This window comes from Thermobia domestica, chromosome 10, assembly GCF_964235325.1.
Source record: "Thermobia domestica chromosome 10, izTheDome1.hap1.1, whole genome shotgun sequence".
NCBI lineage: Eukaryota > Metazoa > Arthropoda > Insecta > Zygentoma > Lepismatidae > Thermobia > Thermobia domestica.
The window spans coordinates 194,133,324-194,151,258 of NC_137463.1; the positions used below are offsets into that span (position 1 = coordinate 194,133,324).

General features: G+C 35.8%; 1 protein-coding gene across 1 annotated transcript; it reads left to right on the top strand.

Annotated features, from left to right (window-relative positions):
- Window positions 1-1,093: 1,093 nt before the first annotated feature.
- Window positions 1,094-14,959, top strand: LOC145662918 (uncharacterized). Its single transcript, XM_081728923.1, has 2 exons — window positions 1,094-1,301; window positions 13,458-14,959. The coding sequence occupies exons 1-2, from the start codon at window positions 1,283-1,285 to the stop codon at window positions 14,558-14,560; spliced, it is 1,122 nt and encodes a 373-aa protein (XP_081585049.1). The 5' UTR covers window positions 1,094-1,282; the 3' UTR covers window positions 14,561-14,959.
- The last annotated feature ends 2,976 nt before the right edge of the window (window positions 14,960-17,935 follow it).

Here is a 17,935-nt window from a genome sequence, read left to right on the forward strand (position 1 = left end):
GGCACATAGCCAAGGGGAAACTGAGGGGTCCGGACTCCCTTTCGAAACCAGAAATGAAAAACATTAAGGAAGGATGAAACAACAAGAGACGAGAAAAAGAAGAATCAGCGTTAAAAATAAAAATAATTTTTCGTCATAGTTTCTCTGCAGTATCAAATATTTTATTTCAGAAGCAGTTTTCTATTGTTCTTGTAACTTGTGATTTTGAACAGACAATAGTTGATGTAATAATAAACACAAAAAGTTATATGGAAAGGAAGTTAACATTTGATTCAACAGATATATATAGGGTGTTTCAAAACAACACCGACAACGTTTGAGAGGTGATTCCTGACACCAAGATAAGACAAAAAGTATAGACTAGCCTGGGTGTAGAAATCCGTATATATAGGTATATATATACGGATATATATATATATATATATATATATATATATATATATATATATATATATATATATATATATATATATATATATATATATATATATATATATATATTGGTTTTACAGACTTTGGTGCAAGTTTGTTGTAAACCTGGGGCTCCGCACCATCTAAGGCCGGCCCTGGGTACATGATGCCACATAAGGTATGTAAAATGGATATACGTTGTTGGAAATTTTTAGAAGTGTTGCACGCCGTGTTCCTATAAGTAATAATTAGTCGCGAGTCTTACTCTATACGTAAACTCAGTACTAGAGAGAGAGACAAACTGGATTATTATTTTGCTGTGGTATAACCACAATAATCAATGATTCTTATTTTGTAGATATTTCCAAACTTAAAGACGTCATGCTTTGATTCACAGGGTGTTAGAAACCTGCCTTATTTTTTTTCTTCGTTTCCCTTTATTTATGTTGTAACAATAAGTTAGCAGAATGTACAGAAATTTTATTCAAAGTAAATCATTTTAGCACTTGATTTCTTCTGGCAACCTCGATCAAAAGTTATAATATTTTAAAACCTTATAACCAGCTGTTCAGTCACGTGTTTAGTTGTAAATTATTGTTTCTGAAATGGTGATAAGTGTTACCAATTTATACAAACCATCAGCACATTTTTTGGTTAATATTCTGTTGAACGTGTGATCTTTACCAAACAAACGAAGAACTAAATAACAAAGCATGAAGCAATCTTTTAGATACTGTTCACTGTATTTCATCTTTGTTAGAAGCAGAATAAGGATTTGTTTTTATAAAGCGTGGTTAGTTTTGTGAAGTTTTTATTTGCGAAAAAGAACCGTAGTTCGTAAGGAAAATAGACCTATTTAAGAACTTATAAAATGCCGAAATTCACTGAAGGTACGTATATTTCTTTTAAGGACAGATTGTTAATATTATATAAGGTCTTATCAATGTATCAAATAAAGTAGGCCTTATATGTATTATTAGGATTCAGGTACGACGAGAAACTAATTTACTGCCAGCATCAAATACATCCTTGTTCAAACCCCATCAAATCCCGATTCAACCAAGACAGAATATGTCATACAGATCGAGCCTATCCTGCTATACTAGGGTTGCCAAGTCACCCATACTTACTGGCCTACCGGTATTTTTCTCAGGATCAATTACAAATTTCTAGATTTAAAACTCAATTATTCTTAATCTGTTTCCAGGATTGTAAGCGTATGCCGGTAATTTTACATTTTAGAATTCAACTCTATGATATATATAATATGATATTAGAAATAATTTTGGAACTGGGGGCCAAAATCAGGTAAAATCACCATGTTTACAGGAGAAATGAGTTGATGTTACGTTAAGTGTAATACTAAGAACTAAACTAAACTAACATAACCTAACCTAGCCTAAACCATCAAAAACAAAAAATAAAGGAAGAAAGTATGAATTTTAAGCAAAGAATTCTGGTTTTCCGAATCCAAATGTCCTAAACTAACCTACCTAAACCATCAAAAAATACAAAAAAATATAGCAACAAAGCATGAAATTTAAGCATAATATTCTGGCTCCCCACTTCCAAAAATATGCCTGATATTATCGTGGTTTCGAATACCTAGTACGATTTTTGAGGTTCTAAACGAATCAACTTATATTCCCAGTAAAAGAGTCATTTACATTGAGTAGTTTACAGTGCAGAAGATTAAGCAATAGAATATCATTTAGAAATGTATTACCCATGATAAATTATATTTATACATTGGTGCAGGGGCGTGTAGTGCATATTACCGCTGTTACCGGCGGTAACGGTAAAAATACGGCAGTTTTTCGTTGTTTTCACATGTCTCTAAATTTCATCAACGTGGGGAGATGTTACATATTTTCCTTTGCTTTCTTTCTTTCTTTTTTCTTTTTCTTTTTTAAAAAAAGTTCGGATGGCCTATGCCGCATTTACATTGCCAACGCCAAACAGGAACATACTGTTGTTGATACCGTTGATTTCAGAGGTAACGCGAACCCCGATAGCGGTCATTCACTTCAGATGCACCTTTCAGCGTGCCAGCCAGAAGCCTCCTGCGCGCTCGTATTTAGACGTTCGGAATGGCCCTTATGTTACCGTTCGGCTGAGTGGAACAGGAAAAAATACTAACTTTCCCTGTCAAAACAAGGAGAATCTAGAATATCATCAGCATGTTTACTCTACTCGCTCTCCACTCACTATAGGATCGAACTGGCAGTGTGACTCAATTATACTGTTTCGTTTGCTTCCTAATCCAAGTATGAAAAGTTGGCTGTAATTTCCGTATTCGTAAAGTTATTTCATTGTTTTAACAGTATACAATTTCATAGTAATGATAATTAGAGACAAGTAAAGATGTTTCCCGGCGCTCCTTCTAATTCGTATATTTATTATTATTTAGGATTTATGCTAACTAAGTTGAAAATATTTTGTTTTTAATTTAGTATAGAATACTTTCGATTCAGCAAATTTCCAGCTCTAGCCTCTAGCCTACTAGTTGAATTTGCACTTTGATGCAGTTTGATGTGTTGAAAAAAAACTGTGCAATCGTCTTCATCATACCGTAGTTTGACTGTCCCAAATTGTGTTTGACAGTCTGACTCGTTTTCAATACGGAAAACTTGTTTCTCAAACATACGATGGATCTTCGGTTATGGTTGGTGAGGTAGGAAGCAGCAGCTTCTTGTTAAACAAAGATATACAGAAGTCTATTGTCATGCCTATAGGCTTAATTTAGTGTTAGGAAGTTCGTTGACTGTGCAAAAGAGTGTAAGTTTTTTTCTAAAATTATGTCGTGACTTGCTGTTTTATTCTCGGTCTTCCCCCCCCCCCAAAAAAATGCTTTGGACTATGTAGTCACATGTCCGTGTGCAGGGAGGTTTGCGGGGACGGGTCCCCCTAAATTTTTGCTGCCCCCCTAAAATGTTCACGGTAGGCTTGCAAATAAACTATAATATGGTGAAGAACTATGAAAAGGTTGGATCGCCTCCCTCCCCTACATTTTTGGGCTGGTTACCGACCTGTGTAGTCAACAAAAATATCCCCACAACCTCAAACACAAGGTGGAACTATAGAAGTAGGATAAATGATGTGCTGTATAGCTTTAAAGATGAACTGTTAGGACTCTTTAAATCCATGGCGAAAACATCGACGAATGAGATTCCAAACTAGAGTTCGTGCAGCAAAACTCTACCAAACCCTTCAAAGTTTTGACTTCAATTTTTTACTTGAACTGTTTTATGTAATAGGATCAAGATAAGAAATCTTCTTGTTCAATATCTTACAGAAGGAAATTTATTATGTAAGTTTTTGCAGAAAAAAATAGATGACTGAAGAATATCTAAAATTATTGAGAGACGGTTTCGATTATATTTAGTAAAAAATGGAAGAACCTGAAGAGCCACACTTTTCAAAAAGATCAAGGTAAATGAAGTGGCATTTGATTCTCCTCCTAAAAAATTGTTGCCAATGCCTATAGTCTGAAATGATTGATACGCTAAAAGAAAAAAAATACTAGATTCTCTGATATTGAAAAACTAGAGATACTTGTAATATCAACAACCGGTAGCAATTGTGAAAGTGTCACGCCACGCCACTGCAATGGTGTTACGAACAGTGTTCTATGAACGTATGCAAATTACAATCTATGGTCATATGTTTTCTAAAGTGTAACGTTATGCTAGGTTTGTTCGTTCATAGTTCACTAAATAAATATACTTATTCTAGGTAGTAGTAAGCATATGTCGAGAGGAAAATAAAATATTTACTTCACCAGAAGAAAATGAAAAAAAAAGTGATAGAATCCTGCAAGAGACAGTGATTTCAGTGTCTGCTGCTGCACATTCCGTTCTCTAAGCATTAGTACTATTCCTCCGTCCCTCATTCGGGTTTCCCAGCCATCCCACGCAGTGTTTCTTCCAGACATTTTTTTTTGGGGGGGAAGGGTACTGCCTCCCCTTCCCGGAGCTTTGAGAGTGCCCCCCGGAGGAGACCAAAATAATACGTCTATAATATAATAATAAATAGAATAGATCAACAATGCCCCCGGAATACCAAGTGTGCCCCCCCCCCCCCGGAACATTGCTTCTGAAAGAAATACTGATCCCATGTGTCACAAAATATATCTTTTCATGCAATCGTACCTAGTAAAATTGGAAACTTCTTACTAGAATAGTATTTTCTAAGGTGTTAGGAAACGTTTATGTCCAAAACAAATTATACAAGATTTATATCCTAATTACTACAGTGATTAAAAAGAATATACCCACGGGGTGGGCCCTGGAGGCACTAATGCCCCGAAATCCTGACGTTTTTGTACATTTTGTGTAATCTTAGGGGTGACTTTTACAAATTCCAATATAATTTATCCTTTTAATAAATCTGAACCCGTCCCGAAATAAAATCCTGCGGACGTGCATGATGCTCTCTTAAAATGAACGGCTACCAACAACAGAACTGCAGATCCTCCCTGGGAAAACTTTGCTAAGGATACATGCATGCATTACAAAGTTCTATTTTAAATAAGTAGGTCCCGTTTCTTGCTGTATAGGTATCCAAAACACTCATCGGTTCCTAGGCTCCTATGCTTTCTAATCTTATGTTGATTCTTTTGCAAGTTTCTCATACACTTTAAATCACACACTAATAGCAAATCAATGTGCCGTATCTTCTTTGGTCTTGAATTTATAAGCTTCCCAAATAGAGTGTTCTTTCTGCTGTACCATATACATCTGTTTCCAGAGGAATGTTGTACTACTTCATTCAGTGCAGCATTTCGTCAGTAAGAATGGAGAAAGATACCTACTTCGGAGTCTGAACTCCAGAACTAACTATATATATGTGTTCAATAACGTTGAGATTCAGGTTTTGGGGGATGCCAGGAGAGGCATTGGAGGTGATCTCAATGTTTATAAAATCACAAGGCAACAACTTCAACGGGGTAAATTGACACTCTGCCATGTTGCAAAAGTGCATCACTGGCCGGAAGCAACGCCCGGACTAAAGGATGCATATCGCCACCAGCAGTAATGCGTCCTGTGAGTGTAATCACGGAATCCATGATTAGTAATGTCCGGATTTGTATTTATTTACATATTTTTTTCCTTCATATGTAGGTTCGTCAAATCCTTAAATGTTTGTGATTCACACCTGTAGGGTGCTTCAACTCAAGTTTCATATTACATATTTTTACATATTTTGACCAATATTACATATTTCTATGGTTTCTACATATTTTTTTAAACATAAAACTGCCTTAAAATTTTGAGTTTACTGAAATTTTAATTAAAAAAAAAGTAAATAAACTCTCCAACTGTGCAAGGCTTGCATCTAGATTCGATTTTGTCATGTCTATCTTTTCGTTTCTTTGCCGAAAGAGAAATCTCTCTCTCTTTTTTTATTTGTCAAACCATGTTTCGCAGAAATTTCGCCGATAACAAAAGACATATAAGAAGAAACAAGTAAAAATCCTCCCTCTGGGGTACATTAGCAGCGCCCTTTATTCTCAACTCTGGAGAAAGGCAGATCACGTGCCTGACAGGCGACTGGCCAGGAAATTCCTAAAATGAAGTCTATTTGATTGTTATCGGAGGTCGGACGGGGAAAAAGATGAAAGCAAATTCTGCAATTCAAGTTAAAACTGTATGCTAGTGTGCTTCCAGGAATTTACTGCAAGAGTTAGTTCCAAGAAGCTGGCGACAATGGCAATATCATAGCAGGTAACCTAAGTTTTCAAAGAACTTCACTTGTTCAACTAGGAGTACAGTACTCTAGTATTGTAGTTGCAAAACGCACGTGTTCTGTATTGACCGTCAAAGTTAGAAATGGCTCCGGTTGCCTCAACTTTATCCCCGAAATTGCGGTCGTGGGTAACTATCGATGATGCGTTTACTACGGACGGTAAAGTGGTGTTGTGCCAAGTGTGTGATAAAAAAATTGGATGTCCAATGATATCTCAGTTAGAACATGTACGAAGTGCACTCCATGCAAGAAATAAAAAATTGCGAACTGCAAAACAACAAGCACTATTGACACAAATGCATCAATATACTTCAGTGAGTGAGTTTTTCAAAGACTTGTGCCAAGCAATGATAGCAGCAAACATTCCTTGGAACAAATTTTAAGTGCCAAAATACCGTGCTTTTCTGGAGAAGTACTGCGGGGGTCGAATTCCTGACGAATCCACTCTTCGAAAGTGTTATCTCGAAGTTTGTTATAGGGAAGCTATAGATACCATTAGGGCAGAAATAGGTAGTTCATATATATTTGGATTTCTGTGGACGAAACAACAGACTTTTTGTGACGTTATGTAGCAAATTTAGTGATTGGAAAGTTAAGTGAAGATGCTCCATCTAAATCCTGTCTTATTGCGAGTAAATTGCTGGAACGCATGAATCATTCCACGATTGCTCGCTTTGTAAACGATGGTCTTAAAGTGTTATGGCCGGGAGGAGTTTAGGAAGAAAAAGTCCTTGTTCTCTATATAGACAGCGCAGCGTACATGTTAAAAGTGGCTAGAGCACTTACAGTTTTTTTCTTATCCTCACTTAATTCATTTCACCTGTATAGCCCATGCTCTTCAGCGTGTTGCTGAAGAGGTGAGAGACAACTTTTGCGAAGTAAATCAACTAGTTTCTTCCACGAAAAAAAAAAATGTTTGTTAAGGCGCCAAAACGTGTTCAAGTTTACTGAGATCAACTGCCAGCTCCGGAGCCTGTGCTAACGCGATGGGGCACTTGGATACAGGCAGTACATTTTTATAATGAACATTTTCAAACAAAATAAGCCTGTTGTTCATTCATTTCCATCGGAGTCTGCTATGTTAGTTGCTATGTTAGACAGCAATTTTGGTTGGCTACCTACGAGCTTTAAAAAGCTAGAGACTGTTGGGCGGCCTCTACCGAAATCCATGGAAATCATAGAGGATGCAAAGAGACTGCTGCAAGGTGTGTGTGGAGATGTAGGAGAAAAAGTTTGAAATAAACTTAATGCAGTGCTGAAAAAAAAACCCGAGTTACGACAGCCCCTCATGTATATTTGTATTTCACATTATTATGAACCTCTACTATAAATCTACAACTTTAAGTTTCATACCGTGTTACTTTTCTGTTCATTTTTAATGTTAAAAAAGTATTTGTTATCATTGTTACGACTATTAATGGTTCTTTATTGCTGCAGACTATTTCGTAACTTGAAATTTTAAAATATCATTCAATCCTTTCGACAAAGCGAACATGCATACAAATTACCTACATTTGTGTTTTAAAACTAAAAGAGATTTGTTTGTTCGTTCGTTATTTGGTGATCTTTCTTCTTAGTGAAAGGTTGGATACAGTTTTTGAAAAAGAAAGCTTAGTTTTAAAAAACTGAGTCCAATATTTCATTGCAATTGTTTTCTATTTTTAAATTAGAATTAAAAATAAGCATAATGATTTACCACGGGGAAGAACCAGTGATTGAGCTTTCTTCTCTGTGAGAAGGAGATCAGCAGGGCCCGGATCTTGTTGACAAGTCAACTTTTTTCTGTTACGCATAGGACATGGCAAGTTCAAATAAAAACGTTATCCATCAACTCTAGGTTCTAAAAATATAGTTTTTTAGGGTCAACTTTTGGTCGCTTTTTGCTGTTTTGAAATTTCAGGTCATTTTTTAATATTTTAAGGTAACTTTTAGGTCACTTATGCTCTTTTTATTCTTTTTTTCTACATAAGGAAATCTTTAAATGAACACGGTTTACGGATGTGGAAAAGACAAAGTTGAATAATCTCTTTTCTTACTTCCTGACTATTGGAGTGGAAAAACTGCATTCTAAACAAGCTAATGAAAACTAAACTGTAGCTGATTAACGAAAGGTGGGGGTTGGTAGGTGGCCAAACAGATAGTTATGGGTTATTGACCACAAAGAATATGATCACGTGAATAACTAAAAATGCATTACAAAGTCGTACAAGGGTTTTAAACATGTTTTTATCTATTATTTTCATGTAGTCTAAACTTGCTAAGTTTTATTGTTTAAGAGTGCTTCCTAGTTTCAACTCGGGAGTGAATTGACGCTTTCAATACTTACAATGCCGTACAATGCACTGATCAATAGAAATAAATGATAAATGGACTGCAACTCACTGAAACAAAACTTTTTGAATATGAGTTATTATGGATATTATTAAAATGGACATTAAAAAATGTCAATGTTTAATGAAATAAAAGTTTGAGAAAACGTAAGTTTTAAGGTCAATTTTTGTGATTTTTAGGGTCATTTTACAGGAAGTTTAGTGTCATTTTATATGTCACTTTTTAAAATTTTTTAGGTCAACAAGACCCGGGCTCTGGAGATCAGTAATCACAGAAAAAAAATACCACGGTATTATATACATTTACAAATAATAATAACTATGAGTGTGCCGCGAGAATTCAAGTTACACACATAGTGTGCCGCAAGTTGAAAAAGGTTGGGAAACGCTGCTATATAGTTTTGATAAACTAAATTCGTTAATGAGTGATGATGGAACAAATATAAGAAAGGGAACCAAGAGTAGGCCTACCACCGAGAAAATTTTCGAACACAAAATTGGCCATCGAAAACCCACATGTCCTGGGTTAGAATACCATAGATGAAAACTCTACCACTGAGTCATCAATCACCCTTTATTAGTTTTATTAATTATTATATCGCTGGATCACTGTCAACGCTGGATCACTGGCTCAACGCTGGATCACTGTCACGGGTGTTGCCACGTCTGCGTCGACTGTTCGACGTCGTTTGCTGATGATATAATGTTTGATTTGGATGAGTGATGGAGAATAGGTCTTAGGGGCGACCCATTTTAATTTGTTAAGTACTTTGGTGTATCAAAATATAAATACTAGATTAAATGCATATTCTTAGCATGAGGAGGATAGGTTTAAGGAAAATAGGTGAACCTTCTTCCCTCTTCACGACACAAATTTCAATGAAAGCCTAATTATAAAGCCCGTGAGATACTTTATTTTTGGCAAATACTTTGAACTCGTCAATAACCGTACGATATGTCGTTTAATCAATGACATGTTAAAACTCCTTTAGGTAGGTATTAACTATTTTGCAAAATTCGTTTCAAATGGGCAAGCCATTTTCCGTGATGCGAACACAAACAACAAATCTTATTTTTAATCAAGAGTTTTTATCTGACGAATTTCGTATCTCTATCTTAAGCGAATCCTTACATTAATCATCATCTTAATATTATAGGAATTTCCCCCCTTTCCCCCATTAGAAGCGGAAATTTTCGCCGAGCCTGAAATACGTATTCTCTTATTTTTATTAAGAGTTTATACACCAATTTTCATATCTCCAACGTAAGCAAATCTTCACATTGAACATTTTCTCACCAAAGAAAGGGAAATTTGGACGTTATAAAAACGACTCTCATTTCCTCGTTGCGAACGGAATTTTCGGAAACGTTGAAACACATTTTCCAAATTTTAATTTAAAGTCCATATAAATTACCAAATTACAGATTTTCTAATTAAAAGCGGTTTGTGCGATTTGTGACAAATGATCAAGGAAGGATGGGAGATTTATAGAATTACGGTTTAAATTCATCCGTAGTAATATCGACCACGCCTGAAGATAAACAGCAAATATTCACGAGTGTACCTTGAAATTGGAATGAGGTTTTGGATTTTTGAAGCGAAATTGTAGAATTGAAATTAAGTGTTAGTGAGAACATAAAGTAAGTGTTAATGGTAACATCCATAAATCACATGTTGAATAGCTATAGCCGGTTTCTTGAGACAAATGACGGAGAGATTTCTTGGGCAGGGGTGACCACAAGGGGGGGCTATGACGCAAACTGCGTCATTGAAATATTTGGAGGGGGGTTAAAATCTATATAAATATGTTTGAGGGGGTGTAAAAATTAATCGAAAAGTTTTTTTTCATGGAAGAACAAATACGGATAGACAATTGAGGGGGGGTGCGTCATGGACATGAGGGGGGGTGGGCACCACTGTCTTGGGCGACCTAAGGAGTCGGTAATTGACATCTTCCACAAAACCCATCTGCGGAATCCGATGCTTCCCTGTCTCACTCAAAAGCGATCCTGTTTCTTTCAATTTATTTACTAGCGACCATATTATGTTCCTGTCTGGGGCAGAACGTGAGGCAAATTTATTTCTAAATGTCCTTTGCGTAACAACAACAGATTCTGTTGTCCAAAAACTCGTTAGCGATAAACTGATGTTGCTCCAAAGAGTACACTATTCTTACTGTGTGCTGATTATACTGTGTACTGATTATACTCACACAGTTAAACAGAACTGTACATCACAATTCCCAATACAACGGTCCAGTTTCCTGTTTCGGGTGATGTTGGCGAGGTTATCATCCAACAAAGAAAACTCAAATCTCCACACCACACCGCACTTGATTTCAATTGTAAGGTACACTGGCGAATATTTGCTGTCTTTCTTCAGGCGTGGCTGATATTACGCGGATGAATTTAAACCAGTAAAAATAGTTCTATAAATCTCCCATCCTTCCTTGATCATTTGTCACAAACCGCATGAAAATTGGAATTCAATTAGAAATTCTAGACCCAAATGAAATCCGCGAGTTTTTCAAAAAATCACCCTGTATAATTTAATGTCTGTCAAAACTGAAACTAAATGGCAAGCAGAACTATAGTTCAATAAACTATGCTTAATTTGGAATTATATTGTAGCCTAAGTGTTGGAAAAGAACGTTAAACGCAAAACCAAGAATCGTATAAGACAGAATCTAATGATTGAAGCCAGATTATGATGTTCAGATTTAGAAATAGGAACTTTAAAAATATGGTCTAAATTTTTCAATATTTTGTGTGAACATTATTCTTAAAGTAATGATTATAAAAACCTTTAGTATATACAACGGTGAAGATTATAAAAGTATTTCGTATATGGAAAGAATGGAACATTTATGTTAAACCGCCCTTGCAACTTTTAAATTAATAGTTTTTTAAAATCGGTAAAAGTTTGTGTTGCCGTAAAGTTGTATTTTCTAAAGTTTGGGATGATATTTCACATAAAGAATATTCAAAGAGGATAAATTCCCCTCCACGCTTGCAAGTTGAACTTTAAAAATTGAAATCTTATACGTATGAAAGAAAGAAAGGAATACATTGTGTTAATACTATTTGTTTGGCGTTCTTTTAGCTTTTACTTTTAAAAAAACAAAAACCAAAACCACATGATGTAACAGTACTTTGTGCGCCTAAGCCGCCATCTGTTAGCGATCGACTGAACTACCAGCCCAGCGACGAATATGGTCAGCGTCTCTAACAGGCGTAGTATCAGGAACTTTCTAGACCTAGTCACGTGACTCCTCAATTTGCCTCACGATGCAAGGTGGACACCGAAAATTGGAAAGAACAAGCCAGGAATCGAACTCAGGACCTCGCAGGCTTTAGTACAACGCTCTAACCACTGGACTAAGATGTTCCCAATTTTTGTACTTTTACTTTCTCAAATTTCGAATAGGGGAAGAAATACTGGATCGTTTAATCATGTTATTTGTGTAAATACATTCGAAAGTATCAATCAAAAGAGCATCCCTTTCCACAATAGAAATTGCAAACTGTGTTTGGACACTTTCTTTAGGAGGATCACAATGATGTACTTTGCTTTTGGCATTCTGAATTCACAACTTCAAGATTGTAAGTGAATAAGCTTTATCAAGCAACATGTCATCAAGGTAGAAGAAGTATACATAACATAAGACCAGAACGGAGGAAAAGTATACAGAACATAAGATCAGAACATAAGACTTGGGAACATTAATATAAGATTCAATGTGTTATTATTCATAAACGCATATAAAAAAAGTTTTCTTAGCAGTGTATAAGGGGAAAAAGTACTTTTAAGAGTACTTTTCGTAATATTCATTATCCTTCAATTAACAGAAAATTAATTGTAATTAAAAATAAATTGACTCCAATATTGTACAGTTATTAATTTATTATTATCATTATTTTATTATTTGAAATAATACATTTATGATATAGTAACTACACACTATTTCTAGAAATATCAAATTGAAAGAAAGAGCTTCATCTTAAATGTCTCAAATTTGTTATCCATATTCCGTAATCGGTGATATATATATGTATATACTTATTTGAAGTTCCACATTTAAAAAAATTTGCCCATTTATCCTTTTCCTTTTCTCCCCCCTTATTTTGGTTTGATAGAAACCCTCAATCTAGTAGGATAGTCTGCAAGCTTTATCTTTATATAGTATACTGTGAAGAAGAATTATATTTCAATAAATACAAAATGGGGCAAAAGTAAGTTTACCCAATAATTTGTATTTGTAGTATGATATAGTTGCCTTTCTTGTGGTAAGTACGATAGGTTTGATCACATTTTCATGTGACCTTGGTAACAGTGCATTCGCTACTCTTTTGTCCGGAGAATTGAAGCTCAAGATTTGTTGTGGTGTGCTGCCTAATTTTTTTTTAGGTTAAACTTAGATTTGTGAATGGGTAACTTGAATTTTACGCCATTTTGTACTCTGACGTATTACTTTTCGTTTAATAGAAAGGGTAAGCTGCAATTGCTTGGAATGACTTCTGTGCATATACAATCTTGATGATCTCTAACTTATTTGGAACCGTTCTGTAAAATGTAAGTATTTTGCATGCCGAGTATATTGTTAAATATAACATGAATCAAACAGATTTATCAACAAGACAATCAATTGAATTGATATTCAAACGTCAGCTACTATTTTAACGACTACCGTTTTTACGACTTTTAACAAATCTGTATGGATAGGGTTATATTTAATGATAAAACAACGTCTTTTTCTTATTTGTAAATGTTACCTTAAAGGTTGTAAATGCTGTAAATGATATCTTTGAATGTTTCAGCTTTAATAATAGCCGTATCGATCAGGACTCAAAAAAGGAGAAAAAATTAGTCTTTAAAATAGTGACTGATGTTTCTTCAACAAGTACCGATTAAATTAATAATAATAGTAATAACCTTGATTAAAGATTATGATATGCTTGTTGTTTCAGATTTCACTTTTAAACGTAACAAGGATCGTAATAAAACAGTTACTTTCAAAGTGGATGATGACTCGAAAGAAGATATATCTACGAATCCCCAGAGCGAGAGGAATGTTAATCTAGAACCCAATAAACAACTAGAATCTGTAGTGGAAGCGGATGCAAGCCTGGAAACTTCAACCGTGAGGGATGGTATTACGGAAACGAACAAAATAAATTCTGACCTCGTAGAAGATACAGTACAACTGAAAGAAGATCTTAAAAATACGGAAAATACTGAAAAACAAAGTTTGTCTTTGAATTTTGGCGAAGGTCATGGTATAGTAGAATCTATTCCGTATTACGCTGGGAGTTATGGACGTAGGCTATTAGGATTAACAAATTCAAAGACTATCCAGCCGCCGTTGTTAAATAATGCGGTCATTGAATCACAGTCCGGCATCAACTGTCAGTATTTGACAGGAGCGTACAGTAGTGATCATGGTTGGATCAAGCGGAACAACAATATAAACACGTATTTACAAAAGGGTTTTAGTAAGGATCAACTATCGCATAGTAGTTCAGCAACAACGACGGTTAATATTAATGTGCCCCTTCCCAGACAAAGGTCGTTTACAAATCTAACCAAAGATGTTGGCCCTGAGGGACTATTACAACGATCCAAGACGTTTAGTAGCCTCAAATTTGAGAAGGGTGGAATACAATTGGACAACAAATACCAACAAAAAGAGTTTTGGAGTTTATCACAAGCATCTAAAATCAAACGTGTTATAACGGCACGACAGACAAATTTTAAAAATTTATCACCACTCTTGACATCTAGCATGGCGAAAGCAATAGAAGTTAATCCAGTCGGGTTAGCCCGTAAGAAATCCCTCGAAAACAGTAGGTCCTTTCTTAACACAAAAATTCCTCCTGTTGCAAATACTTCGTTCGATGCAGAAAAAACCTTTTATCGAAATCACGAAATTGGATCAAGAATTATTGGACCTCCACTTTATAATATTACGGCTGGAGGATTTCATCCTCAGAAATATGTTGCTAGCAACAGTGGGAGCTACTCCTATAATAGACCCATCTTTAAATACCCAACCGAAATATCTAGAAAATGATATGGATTTTAGTTTGCTATTTTGTATAGAAATTTAGGGTCAATTTTATCTAGAGCATTGAGCTATCTAATGTTACCATATTAAAACACTGAGCCAAATTGATTAGATACCAAAGATGCTAAATATTGGAGAATTCTGTGATGTAAAATATAAAATAATGGTGAATTACAACACAATGTAAGGAATAACAATGAATGTGAATCACTTATTTTTTAAGCTGGATATTACTTGAGAGTTTTTGTTAATTTTGCTAAGTTTTTGCTGCCATTATTTCTGACTACAGTGAATTTGTATTTAATGTATATGAAAGCACAATATATTGCTCAAAACAATTTTATTCATTTATTACTTTCCTTAATATTTTCAGAAAATTTTGATCAATAATTATATGTTGAATGTTGTATGCTACAGGAAATAGATAACTAGTGAAAATGAATGATAGTTATCAAATAAAAATGTGTGACCAAAAGGAAGAACTCCGGGAAAATCCACACACATGATGTTCACCACAACATCATGTGACACCAAAGTTGAGTGCTTTACCACTAAGCTATGATATCTCCAAAATATTTTTAAATGTAAGTTATGTTTACTTCTATAAAGGTAACCAAGAAAATTATGTTGCTTTTTCACCCGTCACCTTCGAACATCGATATGTCACCTAAGACGTAACTAGAAGATCAAAAATAGTCCCTATCAGCATCGACGACCTTCTACCAACGTTCTCGAAGGCCATAGATTTCATCGTGGTAGAACTTGGTGGGCCGTAGGAAAGCAAAGAAGGTACCAAGTGCAATTTACACCTCTACTAGGGATTTGAACTGGCACCCTCTTAGGTGATTGTCCAAGGAATGGAACAAGTAATAATCGGACGGTGCAATGTCCGGGGAGCATGGTGTATGCAATAGTGTTTCCCATCCAAGGCGTAGAATGGTGTCTCGCGTCATCCTAGCCACATGGGGCCTAGCATTGACCTTTAACAGGAGAACCCCTTTGTGATTCAGAAGTGCTGAATCCAGAGTATTGAGTTTGTCTTGAACACTGCTGACAGTACACAGTTGCATTGATACTCTGACTAGCTGCAGCAGTTCCCGATGCTCGATGCCGAGAGCAGTCCACCAAACACACAGGAGGATCATCTTCTGGTGTAGTGCTGGTTTCGGCTGTTTTGGAACCGGTTCATGGGATGCTAACCAATGATAATTTTGCTGTGGAGCTTCGTACAGGACCCATTTCTCATCACATGTCAAACCCTGTCCAGAAATGGCTCCTTCCTCAGACGAGACAGCAAAGAAACACTGGTGTCTGCTCGCGTTGCCATCTAGCCCGGAGTCAAATCATGTGGGACCCATCGACCCAACTTGTAGTGCTTCCCAAGTTGATGGAAGTGCTGCTGAATGGTTTCTCCACTCACACTGAATTGTAGTCCTAGTTCCTCATATGTGTAGCCACTGTTCGCCTCAATTGCTGCTTGAAGATCTTCATTTCGTACAGGTGTTGGTCTTCCTGCACATGGTGCGACTTCGAATATTTCGTCACCGTCCTTAAACTTGTTAAACCACCGCTGCACTGTCCGCGTAGTCACGACACCCTCACCAAAGGCCTGACATATCTTCCGCCCCGCTGCAGCGGCATTCGTACAGCATACATGCCCTTATGATGCTCTGTGGAGGTCCCATGTTCACTCTGTTGTTACGCAAATTCACGGCGTAACTGAACTGCCACAACTAGGTAGTACGTTGGATATACCTACACCAATAACTAACCTTCGCCTTATCTCCATTCGCATTCAACTCACGGTGTGAGGTTCAGTGGAACACAGACCTCCACAAAAGCGATAGAACTTTCTTGGTTACCTTTATATTATGAATTGTTGGATTTAATCAGTTTATTTTCATTGCTTCAAGAAAATATATTAGAATGATTAAAATCGTCAGTTCAGTTAAAACTAAACATTGTACATTTACAAACAGCTTAAGTAAATTATATCTTCATTGCAAAAGCTACCAATAAATGTAAGACTAGTTTCCATTTCTTTTTGGTACATTCCTTTCCGCCTAGCCTAAAACTTCCTCGATCATTGTAGGCAAGAGTCATCGTATTCTGATTAAACAAAGGACACGTTTTCAAGGGGTATTCATCATGAAGGTTTGACAGGTTCAACATCGAGTGAAGAAGCACACCACAGCCATTGGCGACGGCTTTGTTCCATATCTTTAGAGTTGCCATTCTGAAGGTTCATCACCACAAAAACAGGTCGACAGAAGACCAGATTCATTACGAGTAAACAGAAATGAAGAACAATATTTATCGTGGATTTGATTCAACGTCCCTAATAGATCGACAGGATTTGGTTCCAATTGTAATCCAATTTCGATTTCTCCAGTTACTATCCAGGGAGTGGAAGACGCAGGAACGACACATTCGTCATCCCAGACGACAAGGACGACACCACTCACCCACGAATCATTCAGACTAGTGCTCATCGTTTATTATCATAATATAAACCTTACTCTTTACATCTCACCTTTTAAAGTAGCCTTTTTTATTTTATTTTATTTTTTTCTTTCTTTTCTTTTTTTTTCTTTTTTTTTTTTTTTTACAAAATTTAATCATTTGAATTTTATTTACATTCAAACATAACTCTTAGCAGTTACGTTCTGTGCAGGACATCAGTTTTCATCCCCATGTTTTACATCCCTAAGTTTAGTGTTTAGTCGCTGTAATCTGACCTCTTAACTGATGCCCCATCCATAGCACAATAGTCTTAAATGAAATGTAGCTGATAATGCTATTGAGTGCTCCTCATGACAGATCTTTGATACATTAATTTGCATGTATTGACTATTGAAATAAATGCTAGTATTGACAAAATGAACTGTTGAAAATTATACTTTGTGCTGCGAAAAAAAAAGAACGAAATTGATACTTAGCCACTATCAGGCAAACAGTTTTCTAGTTCGTGTACATAAACTCTCATTTGTGTCCCATTCTCGAATAAGTAACTGCATTTATTATATGATGTAATTCGTTTACGAAACACATAAACTAGTATTTGACTTAGAATGAAATAATTCGAGAATTGCTATAATCATAAAAATTTCAGGTTTTTTAAGCGCAATTGAATCGCTGAGTTGAAAAAGGAAGAAACTCCAAATTTTGCAAAGAATAGTTGAGAAATACAAATTATTCACTTATAAATGCATCATGCAGTACTCGTATACGAAAGAAGAACGCCAGAGATTTCTATGGCTCCCTTTACAGCATTCAGTGAGATGAAGTTCTGGCTGAGTTGAAACAGGAAGAATCTTCGGAGTTTCTTCTTATTCTCACTCTTCAGAAATATATGGCGCTATGCTAATGACAAAAGAGTGT